At 40.8% G+C, this 19,416-nt stretch overlaps 1 protein-coding gene across 1 annotated transcript in view; it reads left to right on the forward strand.

The window, feature by feature from the left end:
- Nucleotides 1–321: 321 nt before the first annotated feature.
- The window catches only part of LOC106959562 (glutamate receptor ionotropic, NMDA 2B-like), a gene marked incomplete at its 5' end in the record, with an annotated part of 42,576 nt that continues 23,481 nt past the window's right edge, over nt 322–19,416 (forward strand). Inside the window, 7 exons of the mRNA XM_015052209.1 lie at nt 322–468; nt 7,234–7,442; nt 7,847–8,018; nt 12,846–12,999; nt 14,993–15,118; nt 18,798–19,027; nt 19,123–19,283. Coding sequence (XP_014907695.1) covers nt 322–468; nt 7,234–7,442; nt 7,847–8,018; nt 12,846–12,999; nt 14,993–15,118; nt 18,798–19,027; nt 19,123–19,283 — 1,199 coding nt within the window. The remainder of the gene's footprint in view (nt 469–7,233; nt 7,443–7,846; nt 8,019–12,845; nt 13,000–14,992; nt 15,119–18,797; nt 19,028–19,122; nt 19,284–19,416) is intronic.

Here is a 19,416-nt window from a genome sequence, read left to right on the forward strand (position 1 = left end):
TGTGAAGTCATTGACTGTCAGATTGGAAATGTTGCTTAACTGAGAGAGCAGTGAACATGAAATACACACGTTTATTCTGTAGAATTTTGGAATTGAAAGAGAAATAAAAATGAGAAGAATATTGTTTGACATTGTCTAAGTATTCCGGTTTTGAGCAAAGATGTATAAGATGTCAAAAAAAAAAAAAGACTCTGGCTTTTTAAAAGCAACCACACCATTCAACACGATATACTTACACATCTATTGCAAAGCAATAGATGTGTAAGTATCTAGGACATATGTAAATTGGCGCCGACAACAATGTTTTTCAGCAAGTGATGCTCTGTCCCTCTCCTCCTTGTTTCTCTCTGCAGGTACCTGATGAATGTGACATTTGAGGGGCGCAATCTGTCGTTCAGCGAGGATGGGTACCAGATGCACCCCAAGCTTGTCATTATTCTGCTCAACAAAGAGAGACAGTGGGACCGGGTAAGATGGAGAGAGATGTGGCAACGTCTGGTTGTCTGTTTGCAGCTCAGTTCTCAAATGTCTGGAGGAAAAGCTGTACCTGCTCCATGCTTCTTCTTTTTTTTTTATTTTAAGCTACACTTGAAACTAATTGTTGGCTTGCCCATTGGGCGGATTGAGGGGGAGGTCTAGGTATCCGTCTCTCTACGGACCTATTGTGGGATTTTTACTGTTTAAGCATTTAAACGGCGTTAGGCTTCCGAATCGCTGCTCTGATTAGATATCATCAACTCGGTGAAGGTGCCTTTGGACCATTCAATTCAGCAGAAGCCTCTGACTTCGGATGTGCAGAGACTGCTGATCTAGAAGTAAATATTCAACAGTTTAATGCTGCTGTTTATGGGGTTGGTATGTTTAGTTCAACTGTACCTGTGTTTTACTATAAAATAGTGTCACTTTATTTTGAAGAAGCAGAATCAGGTTGACTAAAAACGACATGCAGATGGGATGTAAACAATACATGAATACTTTTTGTATGCTACAGCCTGTGAAGTCCAGTTGTTCACGTCACTTTTAGGTGACTTTATTTTTATTAATTTTTTTTCTGACATTTGCCCTTAGAAAGGAGTTCTGGAAATGATTCAAATCACTTTGGAAAAACAATTACCTAATATCCAGTGTCATGTCAATACTATTGTTAAAATTATAATTGGTATTTTAAGTGATACACCAGCTCAGTTATGAAGTGCTAAGAAAATGCCAGATGTTGTGACATTAAAAAAAAACAAAAACAAAATGTTAAATGTGTGCTAATTCATACATTGAAGAGTCGGCTGTTGCTACAATTACAGCAGCAACATTCTATGGAGGGCCAAAAGGGACAAAATTAAACATATAAATCATGAAACCGTTGATTAATTGTCTTTGAGTGCCCTAAAAAGCTCTATACTAGTTTGATGTGTTATCATTATTAAACGTACCATGAAATAAATAAATATTTAAATTTAATATGTGATTGAATTGTGAAAATCCAAGCTTACTAGCCAATGCAGATAAGGAAATGCATATATGTATTTAATTATTTAATGGTTTCTGTTCATAGGGTCACTATAAAATAAGTTAATCAGTAAAACTTGGCCGTCAGAACTGAGAGGCGGGGTTACGGGCGGTTCTACCACTGATCTGGTGAACTCCACTAGTCTTTGATTCTTTGAGCCAAATTCGACTTTATCCAATCGTTTCAGGTGAGAAGTGGGGAATACCCTCGACGGGTCGCCAGTCTGTCGCAGTCATTGCAACCAATTGTCTATTAAATAAATTATATAAACATTTATTTCATGGTGCATTTAATTAATGAATTAGCGCTGAATTTATTTTTGACCCTTCTGGCTCCCCGTACATTTTCCTGTATTATAATACTGATAAGTTTGAACTTTAACTTTAAGTTTCAATGCAGATCCTTAAGTGGATTTAGGTTTGGACTTTGACTGGGCCATCCTAACACACAAATATGCCTCTATTTGAACTACTTATGACTCTAACCAGTGCTGAAGAAAAGCTTACCCACAGCATGATGCCACAACCACCGTGTGTTACCATGGCATTGCCCTCTGGTAAACGTTTTAATGTTTTCTCTCTACGGTTGGTTCATTCCTCTCACTCATCACACAGCTCATGTTTCTGCAGTGAACTAAATGACTTCTGAAGGCGATTGGTTGCACCGAGTGTCTCCTGGTGGAAAAGATGGTGGATTACAAATCCACAACATACATTTCTGAAATTTATTTTGAAAAAAATAAAATAAAAAAGAATTGACCAGAATCTGGTTCAAAATCAGTATCAATACTTGAAAATTGATGAGTCATGATGGGTAGGACTGCATTATGAAAGATAGATCTGAAAATAAATCTCCAACATGCTCTTTAGATTTTTCTTTGTAAAATCTGATAGTGTTGCATCATTTATCTTTACACTTTATGATTGTGAACTACCTTGTGTTGCTTTATCAAATCTATAAAAAAAAATATAGAAAAAAAACTAAATGGGTCTAACATGACATGAAAAGGTTAAATGTGAAACTGTAAACTTTGACATAAACTACACAGATATAGTAGTTGTACATCTGCGTATCCAATCAGATTAGATGTTACAGCGAAGCTCCGTTTCTTTGGACAGCACCTGATCTTTTGGATGCGCTTCACAAACACTTGGAAAAAGTCTGGAATGTCGACTCGAAATCTTTTTATGAGCATGAAAAACAACAACATCCCTGTCTGCTGAACTTCAGTCCATTCATGGAGACTCTGAGCCTCAGCTCCACAACATATGTTCTGCATCCTCGGGGTTAGAACCTGCAGGCTCGCTGTGTGGTACTTCTGTGTGAAGCGTGCATAATTTCCCCGAGTGTGCGTGGGTTATCTCTGCAGACTCCATTTTCCTCCCACAGCACAAAGACTCGCAGGTTAGGCTTAATTGCTGACTTCAGAATTCCCGTAGGTGTGGATGTGCCTGCCGATAATTGCCTGTCTTTTCAAGTCGACCCTGTGATTGACTGGCAGTCCGTCCGGAGTGCACCGCCCGCCTCTCCAGCTATTATAGATAACCCTCCCCCCCCCTACCCCCACTTTAGCACAGCAGCAGCTATAGATACAGGAGGAAGCGGACTAAACAGAGCACCTATTGTTCATAAGCATGGAGGCCTTTGAACTGAAGAAGTGGGATACTATTAGCAGTAAAGGGAAGAAAAAAAACTTCAGGTAAACTTTGCGCGCTAATTCAGCTTGTTTTGAACAAAACCCGGCTTTAAAAATCCGTTTTATGATATGATAATAAACAGAATAAAAAGCGATGGAGTTTGGCAGAGCGGAGAAGCCAGCGGTGTGCATATGGCATCGATAATTCAGCCACCCAAAATGAGCCTGTCGCTGGCCGCCACCTGCCGAGTCAGCACGCATCTGTGTTCGAGATGATCCTGCGCCGTCTGACTCCCTCACCTCTCTCTCTCCCTCTCTCCCCCACTGCTTTCTATTCTCCGTACATCTCTCCGTCTTCTGCCTCTCTAATCTATATTCTGTCCTCTGATCAGAGAACAAGGTGAGTCGTTCCCCTCTGGTCTTCCTCTTCTTTCTCCTCCACCTCAACCTCCCCACTTTATCGCTCATGTTTAATTCCCAACTTGATTTCCAAATTTTCTCGGCTCTCACCCCCCCGCCTCTTCAAAGTGGTGCGGTAACGTCCGCTTCCCGTCCCTCCCGTCTTTCTCCTCTCGTTTCTCTCACCATTTCGCTCCAGACAGAAAAAAAAGGAGCTGCGTTGTGCTCCGGGGATACACAGCCTCGGCCTCATCCTTTCCAGGCCGTGTTGCCAGATTTGTGTTGTATCCTCCCCCCCAGGAGAGCGATGTGTTTGAACACATTTCCATATTTAATGAGTGTGCAAACTGGACTTTACACACTTGACCACAGTTCCCAGCTCTTACAATTAAGCTGTGGCGAATTGTCTGATCCGTTTCTACTTCAATCCCCCTCTGTTCCCCTTGATGAAAGGAGACTGGCACGTCCAGGTAGGATTTTTTTTTTTTTTTCCCCAGAGTGGCATCGGGGGGAAATTGACTAATTGGTGATGCTTGTTCGGTGGAGTAGAGCTCCAGAGGCTGGAGGGCCCTCCAGACGTACAGCTGGACACTCTTCTACTCAAGATCCAGCATTTTGCACTTGAATGAGTTCCATGTTAACTCTCTTACCGCCCTCTTTTACATCAGATTCAGCAAAAATATCTGTCTTTATAGCTTGTTTTCTTTAAATCTTCCTGTTTTTTTGTTGTTGTTGTTGTGATCTAAATTCTGCCTGACCCTCTGTATCAGCCTCGTCCTTCTGGTTAACCTTGGACTCATTCTCTACCACCAGTCCCAGTCCCGCCCCTCCCTCTCCTGCTCCTCTCTTCTCCTCTCCATATTTAAACAACGCATTTACGCAACACGTTTGGATGCGAGCGCAATCACTCAATGACAGGAGCAGCTCGATGAATTTGTCATTTAAAAGTTGGTTTGTTATAGTTTTCAGATGACAATGTAGGTATTGAGTCGAGAGGAAGTAAAAAGTGCATTGGAAAAAGTTGCTTGACGTCCAGTGTGAAGTTTCCACGGCGCATACCTGTTTCCTTTGAAATCCTTGTCTGTATTTTTATTGAAATAACACACTTGTGGTGTTTCCATTAAATAAGGAATGAAACTAAAATCCCAAATAAGCTTCTTCACATGATAAGTCATTAAAAATCATGGCAGCGACAGATGTAAACAGTTACATGACATTTATTCATAACTCAGTCGCTTATCATCCATCAGCCAATCAGAGAGGACGTCGGTGTCTGATTTGACCGTTGCAGCGATTTGGGGAAATTGTAGCCAATGATTTTACAGAAGAGTTTTATGAACTTTTTATGAATTGTGCAGTGCTGTGAGTGCTCAGCTACACTTTGTCAGAAAAAACAGAAACAAATGATCATCCTTCTACTACTTCCTGTCATCTTCTTTGTCGTTTTCACCAGTAGTAACATCCTATTGTTGACCATGTGACTCATGTGATGCAAAAAACGTATTTTTTATTGCAGTTTTACAAAATTTTTACAAAATCTTTTTTGAAATAACTGAAAAATCACCACAATCTAGCGCAACAACGTTTTAGCGTAAAACTTGAGGGTTTTTTCCAAGTTGGCTCGTTTCCGTTAAGCAAATTTCTTTTTGTACTTTCAATTTGCATAATTTTATGATCAATGTAAACTCGCCCAGTGACGATATCAGCAGCCTTGTCATCTGCTGGTGTTGCTTTGCTGCGATTCATTTGGTCCATAATCCAAAGGACTCGTGTTTCTCTCTGCTGACAAGCTTAATGGTGATGCTGAATAAATTTTCCAGCAGGACTTGGCATCTGCCCATACCCACAAAGACACCAACGCCTGCTTTAATGGCCACGCCATCACCGTGACTGATGGGTTAACAAAATGGTCGGACCCGAACCCCACACAGAATCCATCAAGTCCTGTCAGGACCGAGATGAGAGACACCAAACCCAATAGTGCTGATTACCTGAAGGTCACTGTTAAAGCGACTTATACTAGACATGTTGCACTCAGATTTTAATGCAGGCATTTTTGCATTAAAATCTTTCCTTTGTGGGTTATTGTGTAAGTTAATGGGTGTGTAATGAATCTTTGCAAAATACGAGTTTCACTTCTTTAATCGAATGACTGAACAGAATTAACTTTTTGATGATATTCTAATTTTTGACATGCACCCGCGCTTCCGCACAATAATTTTCAGAATTGCATTTGCAACTTGAATGCCTTTGGGTTCTGTGGACACATTTACTTCATTGTCTTTGAGTTACTTATATATATATTTTTTTTACTTTTCATTATCTTCGTTTTCTTCCTTCCTTTTGTTCCGTTTCTCACCGTTGTGATGATCCGGTTATTATTTCCCCGGCTTAACCCGCCATCTTTGTCTCCTTTTCATTGATTTGGCCTCTTCACTTCGCCCGCTTGAATCAGATACGGTCCATTGTTCCATTTGGTCAATCGTGTCAATTATTCAGCAGGAGAATCTGACCCGACACTGCGAGGCAACCAGATGCACCACATTGTTTGTCTAAGCTGCCGGGTTAAGAAACCGAAAAAAGTTGTGTTTTCTCGTCTCTTTTTGCCAACTTTCAGTAAGGATGAAGTATCATTCTTTAGATTCTTTTCACCCAATATAACCTGTGTATTACACGGGCAGATGGCCCACCTGCAATAAAATGCAGGACGCTCAACATGAGGCTTTAAAATCCCAACTGGGTGAAGATGTTTTTGCTGTAAGGCATACATACTCCATATTCCTCTTTGATGATATGCCTCAGAACTGTTTGTAGCTCCAGAGCAGCCGTTATTTTTTTATGGACTGAAGCTACTGTAGTGTGAAATGCGATCTGATTTCATTTTTAACTTTGATTCCTGCCAGGTGAGGCGTTGAATGCTTATAAGGACAATCGTCCACAGCGGAGCCGGTGGGGGGAAAAAAACACTAAAGAAAAAAATAAAACAACAATAATAAAAGAATAAATGTTTCATTTCATCTGAGCAGAGCCACAATCGTTACAGGAACAACATAAAGCAGAGCGTAACTGAAAACAATGCATGGGTTTTTGACTAAATTAAATCTTTTAAAAGCCTTTTCTTGTATTTGTTTTCATTTCTTTTACTTTAACAGCATTAAGCACACTCCAGTACTCTTATTAGCCACTCAAATATCACCTAAAAAGTGACAAATTGTTCATGCATGTTTGAGAAATCCTTTAATCTCCCGTGGCAACCATTCTGGGCACAGAAAAAGAACGATGTAACCAAACACTGCCTTTTCTCAGAGTCTACTGAGGTCATCATATGAGCTACTTCTCAGTGAAACGGTGGTAAACACTTTGTTAAAGGGTTAATAGAGGAAAGTTGCTGATAGGACTTCCTGAAGGCGGCGGTTCAGATAAAGCAGGAGCTTCTTAAAGAGACAGTTTCAAAGTGCTAAATTGCAAAGTCAAAAAATTTTTTTAAGCTATGTTTGATGTATGTAGTAATTTTATAATAACTGAAAGTATCGTAGTCAGTTAAATGTGCTACAAAATAGCACAATGTGCCTGGAGTATACATAATACTTCCCCTTTAAGGCGCATGAATGCCTGTGGATGGCACTCCATGTGAGAAAAACAGATGTCTTGAAGGTGAAACACTGTTGAGTTTGTTTTTTGCACGTCTCTGCAGGTGGGTAAATGGGAGAACGGCTCCTTGTCCATGAAGTACCACGTGTGGCCTCGCTACGAGCTCTACGGAGGGGCGGCGACCAGGGAGGACGACCATCTGTCCATCGTGACGCTGGAAGAGGCCCCGTTCGTCATCGTGGAAGACGTGGACCCGCTGAGTGGGACCTGCATGAGGAATACCGTCCCCTGCAGAAAGCAGATCAAAACGCTGTGAGTCTGTGATCCAACATGGACCAAATCATGTTTAACAGAGTCGAGATTAACAAAGCGTGACGTATTTATCTTCACACATGTTGCTATGGATTGTTGCATTTTTTTTTTTTTTGTTTTTTTTTTCCTTCTTCTTCTTCAGCCCATCTGTCACAGTAGCTGAAACTGACCGTAGCAAAAGCGGCATCCACAACAAATAACAAAAAACACAAAAACTGGCAGCCGAGTCAATTATAGAGGTTTCTCCCGGTTGCTTTACAGCACCGGAGGTAGAATAATTTCACACTTCGACAGTGAGAGAACGACAAAGCCAGAAACGCAAAACAGCATTCATGAGTGAAATCACCAATTCAGACAGATGCATGTTTTGGGATTAAACACTGTTTATCTCTCTGTTTATGCAGCAATCAGACCAAGGAGGCGGGGATCTACATCAAGCGTTGCTGTAAGGGCTTCTGCATCGACATCCTGAAGAAGATCGCCAAGTCGGTCAAGTTTACGTACGACCTGTACCTGGTCACGAACGGGAAGCATGGCAAAAAGATCAACGGGACCTGGAACGGCATGGTGGGAGAGGTGAGGGGAACAGTCTATAAGTTTTATGACCCCCCTCCCCGTCGCTTATTTCTGTTTACTCTGCTTGTTGTTGCTCTGGCTTTCCACTTCCAGTGTTTAAACAGCACAGATCCAACTGATTTCACAGGTCAACAAATTCAAGTCTGTCGTATCCCTGGAAACCGTACCGCCATGTCATTTATCATTTGTCGTGCGAAACTTGTGAATGAAGATTGCACCTAATTCACAGTTTGTGACACTGTTAATAACGTTACTGAGGTTTTATGGCGTTGTGAGAACCTGTGCGGTCAGAGTTTGTGCTGCTGTGCTGTGTTTGGCTCTGTGTCAAGTGAAGACAGGAGGAGAGCTATGAAATGTTTGAGGTCAGCACGGAAAATGCTCCATTACCAAACAGCCTTCGGTACACAGAGATCTGAAGTCAATTTTAGTCAGTAAATAATTGCAAAAACAACAAATGATACAAAGTGGGGGGGGGAATGTAGTCGTCATTTGAGTCCAAACTTTAGCTGTTTTCCATTAGTGCCCTTGATTTAATGCATTTCTGCAACTCTCCTTTAAATTTATATTTAAGCTATTGCTCTATGTTTGGTTGGGTTTCTGTCAAGACTAAATTAATCTCTATATATTTTGATCTGTAATTGACCTAATACCAAACCTCTATGCCCAGTATGTGAATCATTTTCCAGTCCAATTCAAAGTTTATTCCTGCCAAGTATTTAAAAAAAGGTCTTTAAATGTCACTTGTCAGGTGGAGAACGTATAGAAGAATTGTACTTTTATTCTGCTGGCAAGTGTTAAAGTGACCTTTCTGTCTTTAAAAATGTTTCAGTCTCCACTACTTGACAGTACTGGATTAACTTCACTTACTCTTTAGGAATTAAAGAGGAAAATAAGCTACTTCATTAACTACCTGAACAGAGTCTATTTCTTATTTAAAATGTTATAGCTACGTTCATAGTTCCATTCAGATTTTGGGGTTTTTAGATCAAAAACCTTGGCCCTTGCCAAACTACCTGTGACGTGTTTTTCATCATCTTGTTTTCAGTCTGCCAAAACCAATCGCTTTTGTGTTGACAACATTTCTAATAACCATTGGTTCCATGTCAAGGTTACTGTCTGTAAGTCTGGAGGTGCCAGCTGTGTTTCTGTTGACTGATCTTGGCGTTTTGTTAATGAGGGAAGCGGTAAGCCAATCGATTGTACCCTAAAGGTCATCCGTTGGAAACATGCTGAGTGGCTCAATGTCTGAACGTTTACACGAAAGACCTTCACAAGTCACGGACATCATGCGTCTACCCCCACCCGATTAGGACTATTTCTATTCAATTTGCATTAAAACCAACCCATTTAATGTCTCACGTAGAGCCATTATTGTCATCCTGCCAGCGTCTTTAGTGGGTACCGAGCTGTAAATGTGGTCACCTGAAATAAACCCTGTCAGCCAGACTAAAAGGTAATGCGTCCTGTCCCACAGAGGAGCGGTCATTAGGAAGACAAAGAGCTGCGTTCAAGAACCTCTCTAACTCACGGACACATACACGCACACAAACAAAAACATTTATAAAAGATTAAAGAAGACTCAAGAGGAATTTCTCTCTCTCTGTTATCTATTTATCTACCTATTAGTGTACCTAGCTAGTTACCATTTCAATAAGCTAGCTATGTAGCTAGCTGAGTAGCTGTGTATGTAGATAACTATCTAACTAGCTATGTAGCTATAGATGTAGCTAGCTACATACGTGTTACAATATATACCACAGAAAAGGCTGTACCAAATTTTTTTGGTTCAGTCCTTTCATTTACAGACACGTCACATAGATGCCATGTTCTTTTAATTCAGTACATATGTGGACCATCCGTGTACAAAAGTAAAGCAATTATATACTCACCTTGCAACTAAAATGGACCAAAACAACCCAGAACCTGCAGCCACATAGCGATTATGATTAAAATAAAGGTGGACTGAGCCAAGGCTTTAGACAGTTTGAGTCTGATGGCTGAAAAACAAAGCAGGTTTTGGAACGAATAAAGCTGCTTTAGATCGTGATTCTGAAATGGTCCAGATCTTAAACCTTTTCATATAAACTGCCAAGAAAAGTGGAGTCGTATCCAGCCAGAGCGTTCCCACATTCTTGTTAATGCCTACAAAAATGATGTAGTGTTTGTGTTTTTTTTCTTCATATTGCTAAGAAACATTTGTGGAATATTATTATAATATACTTTATCTTTATTGTCTAATTTTGACACATTACAGTTTAGGGAAATTCGACAATAAATTCCTTCATGACATGCTTTCTAAGAATCTCTGAATCTCTGGGTAGAGACTTTCAGATCTGTTATTAATAAATATGTTTTATGGTGTTGTTGACAACATATTTCTGTCTACCTTCTCTTCCAACGCTCCCAAAACAAGAGGATGTGTCAAACTGTCAATGGGCTGAATTACAGACTGACAGAGATGCTGAGCAGATCTCTCGATGCTTTTACCTCTCGTCAGATTTCAAAAGATGAGAAACAAATAAAAAAAAAAAAGAGAAAATCATCAAATGCTTTGAGAGGCCCCACACCTTTTCCTGACTTTGTTGTGGCCAGAATCTGTTTTCATGAGCTGCACCGACTCGTGCTCCAAACCCATAATATTAGAGACAATACACTTTGAATTTCGCCTCGCTGAGAGTCGCAGAAGACACTGGTCAACACGCGCACACAAACTGAGACACACAAACGCACGCAGATCCTCGCTCAATCATTCTCAATAACACCCACATGGGTCACTTTCATAACACGGAGAGAACAAGTCGTAGGAGGGAGATGGAGAGAGCGAATGGTGAGAGGGGAAGTGAGCACACTGCTGGATCCACTCGTTCGCCTCCCCAGGGAGATATTTGCGCATACAGGCGCACGCGCGCAGGTTCCGATGCGCATTTAGATCCGTACTTGCATACTCTCTGAATAAATATGACTGAAAACTTACAAACGCACACAAACAGCGGAATGGCAGATAATCTGCAAGGCAGACTTGTCACATTTTCCCCTGCCTGAAAAGGTCCACTTCACAGGTAGACGAACAAAGCTTCGCTCACGTCTCTTTCTCTTTTTCCCTTTATGACTCACACGGAAATGCACGGCGTTGAAGCGCACAGCAGAGCTTTGACTCACACAGTCTCACACACACACCTTATTAACTCAGGGAGACAATCTCGTCCCACTTTACCCAAATGCTTTAAGGCTATGAAATTTGGGTCTAAATATACCACCTGTGCAGGAGAACTGAAGGGAGTTAGGCAGGTAGCGAGAGGCACTGAACCGGCTATTTCCAGCAGCCATGACCCACTGTGGTAACCCACTTTCTTCTCTCTCCTTCTGTCTTTCTCCCTCTTTCTGTGGCCTGGTGAGCATCACGAGTGTCCACTCCGGAGCGCTGCGAGGAAAGTAGTTTTGCCTCCTGTCGCTACACGCCATGCTGCATCTTTGTCTCCAGCGTCTCCAGTTTTAGGCCTCACTTTCCGTGTATTAATAACTTTTTTCCCCTGCTGAAGTATGCCGTTACTTACTATAGTCTTCATTTCAACAGGTTATGACATCTAACACAGTGATTTCATCACCTATTGGCCTAATGCAAGTTCATGTTGGGGGGGAAAGAAAACGATCTGCAACCACATTTACAACATGGTTTCATCATAAAACAGCAAAGAGAAGCTCCTCTCTGATGATTTATGAGGCAACGCAAACAAGTCGGTGATGTCCTACTCACACAAACTTTGAAAAATCAAGCCGGCATTGTGGAAACAAACTCCTCAGAATGGATGTAAAGTGTCACACATAAAATAAACGACAGGCATTGATTTCCCCATCAATGGTGATGAAAATGTATCAGTTTGGTTAACTGGAAGAACTACCATAGGTTGAAGTTCCCCAGTCTGTTCAGATGAACCCGTCCAATGTGTGTTAATGGCAAGAGATTGTGTTTGTGAAGTCCTGCTGGGCTCGGGCCTCAAATATGCCGACCATCTGCTTTCAAAGACTGTAACTGTAGCTTCGTCCCACCATAAAGCCATGATGCTAGAACATCCTAACACAAGTCATTGTACAAAGAGACACGCAAAGGGGAAAAAAAGGCAAAGGTAACCAGGCTCGTCTATCTTTGACGAGCGACATCAACCGACTGGCTTTTGAGTGCACAAACATTCAAACAGTAACATCTCCAGCCTTGCGTTTGCCTTTCTTGGATAATTAATTAGTAGTGGTGAAACTATACAATCAGCTAACCACACGACACAACACAACACACAACCCTGAATTCATGAGACTTTTAGCACAGCTGTTTGAAAAAAGAAAAATCCCCACTTTGTGTTTCTACAAATATAATTAAGGTTTCACAAATCATGTTTATAAAGACTCTGTAAACACAGTAGGGTTAATTGCAATAGAGCTCTAAAAAAAATCAGTTTTTATTACATTTTGCGTTTTCATGGCATGACGAAAAATTACTTACACCATTTGTCAATAATCAATTGAAAAATCTTACTGGTATTACAGCAGTCCATTGGTGTTTTGACAGTTTATCTCTGGCAACAAGCTCCAACTCTTTGAGGTTAGAAGGTTTCCCTAATATTTTGTTCAACAGATTGTTGATCAGACTCCAGTTGAGACTTTGACTAGGCCAGTCTAACACGTGAAGATCACTTCCCGTCAGGGACTCTTAAGAGTCCCTGCAGAATTTATTTTTCTTTTATTTACTGCACTTTCTTGACTTAATACTGCTCTGGTAGTGGATTCATTTCCACTGTTTGCTTAAGCAACGGACGTTTTCTTTCTCTTTCCCAGGTTGTGCTAAAAAATGCCCACATGGCCGTCGGATCCCTAACCATCAACGAGGAGAGGTCAGAGGTCATAGATTTTTCTGTTCCCTTCATCGAAACCGGAATTAGCGTCATGGTCTCCCGCAGTAACGGCACCGTTTCACCCTCCGCATTTCTAGGTGAGTAGCAATGATCAGCCGCCATCTTTAAAAGACGAATAAAACCCCTCCAGTCATCGCGTAAATCTAGAGCAGGGGTCTCCGGTGTCGACCCTCCAGGCCTGGTGTCCTGATTGTTTCGTGTTTTCCTGGCTCAATCCACCTGAATCAAATAAGTGGTTCATTACCAGGCGTATGCAGAGCTCGATGACATGCTGAGGAAGTAATTACACCATTTGAAAAGGCTCGATTGGTTGATGGACACATCAGAAACACGCAGTGCACTGGCCATCGACAACCAGGATGTGCAACCGATGCTCAAAATAGATGCAGGATATGGAAAGGTTGTTACCGATGTGCAAAAGTAAATATAACAGCAACTTTCTTTATCCCAGAATGCAACTGGCAGGACTTTGTACTTGCTGGGCAGCAATTTTAGATGCTTTGTTTAAGTTAGATGAGATTCATTTGACTATCCTACCTGGCTTCCTGGAAATAATATTAAAAATGTATTCAGTCACTTAGTGAGGTGTGGTAGCTGATGAATACACAGCAGATCTTTGCTTCTCTACATTATCTAATAGTTAACACTTACGTTTGATAGTTTATATCCATATTACCCTCTTTACAGTCTATGAACTTACCAAATTCGCCATAATTCAGCCGTGTTCTGATTGTTGGAAATTTGGAAAAGTCTCTTTTAAAGATAAGATAATCATGACGCTTATCTGCTCTTGCTACACCATTATAGGAGAAGTTAAAATCATTATGTTATTAAATACTAAAATGACAATGTGTGTTGCAAATTACCAAAGTTTTTCTCGTTCCTTTTATTCTTTTGCATCATCATAATGTCTCTGTGAGAGTCAATATAACTGGCCAGATATATTACTGACATGAATGCATATAAATATAACATACCAAGTATTACGTTCAAGGATGCGATTGCCATGATTATGTTTCACACATTGATGTTGCAATTTGATTTTTCCCTCATATGTTATATTACATTGTAATAAACCCACAACTCAGGCATGAACTAGGTCACTGTCAATCAATCAATCAATCAATGAAGTTTATTTGTATGGTACATTTCAGCAACAAGGAAGTACAAAGTCCTGTACATCAAAAAATGTCAAAATAAAAAGTCATAAAAACATGATACAGTCACCAGTTTAAGAAACCAGAAGCAAAAATTTAATTTTGTCAAATGCCATCTTCAAAATCATCAATACTCATCCAATATGCTGGTCAATTTTTCATTTATTACGGTTCAAGTGCCGCTCTACACAGGTGGACCTTTAGCCCGGTTTTAAAGGAACTCAGTGTTTCAGCTGCTTTGCAGTTTTCTGGAAGTTTGTTCCAGATTTGTGGTGGGTAGAAGCTGAATGCGTTTCCTCCATGTTTGGTTCTGAGTGGCCCATCTGGCTCGTTTGGTTCTGTTATTTCTGTGAAAGTCTTCGGACCCCTCTTTGGTTCATTCAGAACAAAAGGCTCTTTTAATTAGACGTTGTCCTCTTGAGTGAGTTTAGCAGCTGTTTTAGTTAGATCTAAGTGTTTTTGTTTACTTCTCCTCCTTCATGAATTGAAGGAATTAAAAGTGATTTAGCAGGTGGAAATGCATTAAAATAAGTTTCAGTAAACTTTCCCTGACAAGGTGTTCTGAGCTGCATGATAATTCAGCTAACTGCTTATTTTTTTCTCTTTCTCTTTGCCCTCTTATGTTTCCCACTCCTACTCAATTTCTCTGACGCTCCCTTCCTCTTTTCAATATGACATCCTGCATTTGCATATCTCTGTCTCTCTTGCTTCATTTTCTCTTTCTCTCTGCTGCCCTTGCTCAAGGGAAACTCTTCCTCCCTCCTCATGTTCCTCCTTTCTTCACCACCTCCCGCCTCCTTACGACTCCTTTCTGAAATATTCTTTCTGCTGCATCTCTTTCCAACCGTGCTTCCTTCTTTTATCAATCCCTCGTCTTCCTCGTTCGTCTTCCTCGTCCTCTGCACCCTTTCAGAGCCCTTTAGTGCAGATGTGTGGGTGATGATGTTCGTGATGCTGCTGCTGGTGTCAGCGGTGGCTGTGTTCGTGTTCGAGTACATCAGCCCTGTGGGCTACAACCGCTGTCTGGCTGATGGCAGAGGTGAGAGTTCCCAACTCACCACACACACACACACACACACACACACACACGCACACACTTAACCATAGCCGGCCCAAGGCATATATGCAAGTTAAGCGGCTGCTTAGGGCCTCCACACCACCAGGGGGTCCCCAAGAGCACTAACCTAACAGGAGAAAAAAAAATGCATATAGATATTTCAAATAACATTGAATAATGCAAACTAAATGGAATTACACATGGCCAAATGATTTCTACAGACACGTTGCTTGTTTTTGTTTACATCCGGACATTTTGCACACACACACACAGCGCAGGAGGGCAAAAAGACGATTCTTTTACCTCCCATCCGTAGCCGCATTGTCGCGTTAGAACAAGTTTGTCAACTAAATTAAACCTGGAGATGTAGGTGTTATTCATGTAGTGCAGTACAGCAAAGGGGAAAATAACAGAACAACAACCACTCACATTCTCGCTCTCTGTGTTTGCTACGCAACGCACAGACTCGCTACCATAGCAACTGACAACGCCACTAAAGCATCAGGATCCAACACCAAAAAACGCAAACATTTCCCACACAACGAGCAGAACATTGATGTTTATGTTGCAATTATTAAGAAGTGATCGCTACCGCTGCTAATAGCTAATAGCTACCACACCAGTGGTTGATTAGCTAATTGAAACATCTGCTCTACTGATGATCTGTTAGAGTTGGTGTGAAGGCCAGTTTTTTTTTTTTTTTACTGAAACAAAACATGCCAAATTCTGCAGCACATCTGCATGTTACAGTTGTCAAAGTCAAGTTAGCGTAACTGACCTACTTCCCTCTTTTCCTCTTCCTTGCTATTTATTTTAGATAAATTCCCCTTCACCCCTGATTACTAGAAAGACATTAACACTGTTACTTCCATCACATCGTTTTCATTATATTCTCCTGAATTAACACATATCAGTTTTGAGAATGCTATTCAGCCCTAGTAATTGGTATTTTAAAAACTTAATAAGCTTGCCTCATTCAAAAGGGTTGTATAGACTTTGTGGCTCCAGGCAAAATGTATTTAGCAGGAGAGAAGGTAAAAATAGTCTCTTTGGATGGTGGAGCGTACAGACCTCTGGTCTAGACGTAATCCAATTGAGAAATCTGTGATAATACGTTAAAATTGACGTTCCCTGTTCACTCAGACTGAGCATGAAGAAGAAAAGAGGATAAAGTATTATCTAGATGTATAAGACTGGCAGAGACGTACCTCAAATGACCTGCAGCTGTAACTGAATCAGAAGTGTGAACTTAGAGAATGCAGATTTTAGGCCTCTGCAGAGATTGACTGTTTGGTTTCCCAGTCCTTTCTGAGTTTTTGCAAGTTTCCTAAAAAACAAACAAACATGCTAACATTTAATTCGAGATGAAAATAGTTAAAAAAACAAAAACAAAAAAAAAAAACAGAAATTTGGAGTGAATGTAGAGAAAATGACAGTCGGTACGTTGGTCCATTAAACAAAGAGGCTTACATGAGTAATGCTCCAACTAGCCATTTTCTCCCAGCGATAGTACAGATGCTTCGGAGACGATGTTCCTCTTCTCTGCAACAACACAAACGCAAACTGTGTGTGTGTGTGGGAGTGTGTGTGCGTGTGTGTGTGTGGGTGTGTGCGTGTGTGTGTGTGTGTGTGTTAGCCTCGCACAAAGACTGACAGGCACAGAAACACACTGCCCCCGCACGCAAACCAGCCGTTCTCACTGACCCAATGCCTTTATTCCTATCTCCTCGTACTCCTCTTCCTCCTCCTCCTCCTCCTCCTCACCTCTCTGCTCTCTTTTCATCATATGGAGCTGGATCTAAACACAGGTTTCAGCAGAACTCTGCCGCTGCTTCCCCTCACACTGGACCGGCCATTTGCATAAATTTCCATATTTCCTCCCAAAAAAACAGAACATGACACCATGAGGCTAGTTTCGTCTTAGATCTTACCATCTGTACAGATGAGAGACAAAAAAAAAAAGAAGAGGAAAATCAATCTCCCTCTAGTCTATCTCTGATGTGTCTATATATAGACAGTGGTTATCTTTTTTTTATCCCTCTCATCCTTCATCATCTGGTGGAGAAGATGAACTTCTCCCCACAGCTCTGTTCTCTTTCGTAGGACTCCTGGTGTTTGTTTTGTTGTTGTTGTTGCGTCGTGGGAGTTTGGTGTCATGAAGGGTGCAGATCGAAGTTTGCTGTCAAAGCACCTGACGCAATAATGTATCAATGAGTCCATCGGCGAGTTGTAAAGACTTTGCTGGCTGCGTTCAGGCAGCTCTCCGGCTGGCAGACTTAACAGAGGAACGTTTGGCACCACATGAAGTCAGTTTGTCCAAGAACATAAAAAAACAGAAAAACACTTTGCAACAAAATACACACCCCCACACACTCGCACACTCACTCTTTCCTGCTCACACACTCCCACACAAACATTAAGAAAACAAAATAAAAAATAAAAAAAAAAACGTCGCGATCGCTTATTGCAGCATAACAGCAGCTCACAGACAAACTGAACAATTTCACTGAGGTGTGATTTGTGTCTAAGTTACTTGTATGAATGAAGTGAAGCGATGACAAAGCGTCTTTTCCCTGTTTGTCATTGTGCAGCTACAAAGTCTGATGGATTTATTGGATTTTATGTGACAAAACACAAAGTCTGAAGTGGAAGCGAAGTAACACGCGGTTTTGTTTTTGTTTTCAAATAAATACTAAAAAGTGCAGGTGCCAGTCTTCTCAAGTCAGTTTTCCACATTTTGACCGTTCTTCACAAAATCAAACTGGAGGAACCTGAACTAGAGGTCGGCGATATGGACTTAAAAGTTCTATCACCATATTTTGTGGTAGTATGTTGTGATAATGATAAGTGACAATAAAAACGTTTTATTTTTTAAGATAATTGTTTGGTTGTGACACAAATATTGCTCTTAGAAACATTCCCACTTGTAATGCGCTTCTTTAGGACACCAGTCACATAAAGAAGTGTGTTTTGTATCACTAAAATACTCAAAATTACTGGATTTAATCATATTTTTAAATTTATTGATATTTATCGATGTACAATCATGTTTTTTTAAACATGATTAATTGGATTTTATTGCGTCAGGTATAAATCACAATCTTATCACGATAAAAAATTTAGCCCGACAAACAATACTTTAAAAGTCCACCTGTAACCCCAACTATAGTTTTCAGGTTTCGACACATTTTCATTTAGATTACGGTCTGAACTTTAGCTAGGCCATTCTAACTCATGAATTGGCATGGATTTAAATCTTTTGCTGTCGCTCTCTGCTCGTCATTCTGCTGGAAGGTGATCAAAATCGTACGGTTTCCTTCCACAAATATCACTTTTAATCTTCGATCATTCAGGTGGAGTCTTTTTAAAACTTTCTGAATGCAAATGTTTGTACTGGAGTTTATTTATGTGAATCATAGTAAAGACTTTGCTGCATAATGTGAGTTACAACAGATATAAAAATAAAATGTCCCACAGTCTAGTGTGTCCTTGTTGATCGATCATTTTAATTCCCCTCTACTCCCCAAAAAAACATTCATTTTTAAATTGTAACATAGCAAAATGAAAACGAAAATGACTGTAAATTATTTTGTAAGTCACTGGTTCAGAAAGTTATCAAAATGTTTCATTTTTTTTAACACACCTGGCCTGTTTCTTTCAGAGCCTCACGGCCCGTCTTTCACCATCGGTAAGGCCATCTGGCTGCTTTGGGGTCTCGTCTTCAACAACTCTGTGCCGGTCCAGAACCCCAAAGGCACCACCAGTAAAATCATGGTGTCAGTGTGGGCCTTCTTCGCTGTCATTTTCCTGGCCTCGTACACTGCCAACCTGGCTGCTTTCATGATCCAAGAAGAATATGTGGATCAAGTCACGGGTCTCTCTGACAAGAAGGTAAGGCTGAATGTTTCTAACCTAGAGCGGTCCTGTTGTATCACCTTAAAAAAAAAAGCTGTGAAGATTTTTTCCATTTCTTTTCCTGTAATTAGTTCCAGAGTCCCAATGACTTCTCTCCTCCATTCCGGTTTGGCACGGTGCCGAACGGGAGCACGGAGAGAAACATCAGGAACAACTATCCAGAGATGCACACCTACATGACCGCGTTCCATCAGAGGAACGTCAACGAAGCTCTGCAGAGTCTGAAGGCCGGGTAAAGATCTCGACATGGTTTACACATGTTTACAACCAGATTAAAAAGCTCTGTTCTGGCAGAGATCAGTCCGGTTCTCCCAAAAGTTTTTGTTCAATATTCATTTGAAGTTCAATTGAATTGCGTAAGCTGA

This window comes from Poecilia latipinna, unplaced genomic scaffold (assembly GCF_001443285.1).
Source record: "Poecilia latipinna isolate Pla-1442-1.1 unplaced genomic scaffold, P_latipinna-1.0 Scaffold1096, whole genome shotgun sequence".
NCBI lineage: Eukaryota > Metazoa > Chordata > Actinopteri > Cyprinodontiformes > Poeciliidae > Poecilia > Poecilia latipinna.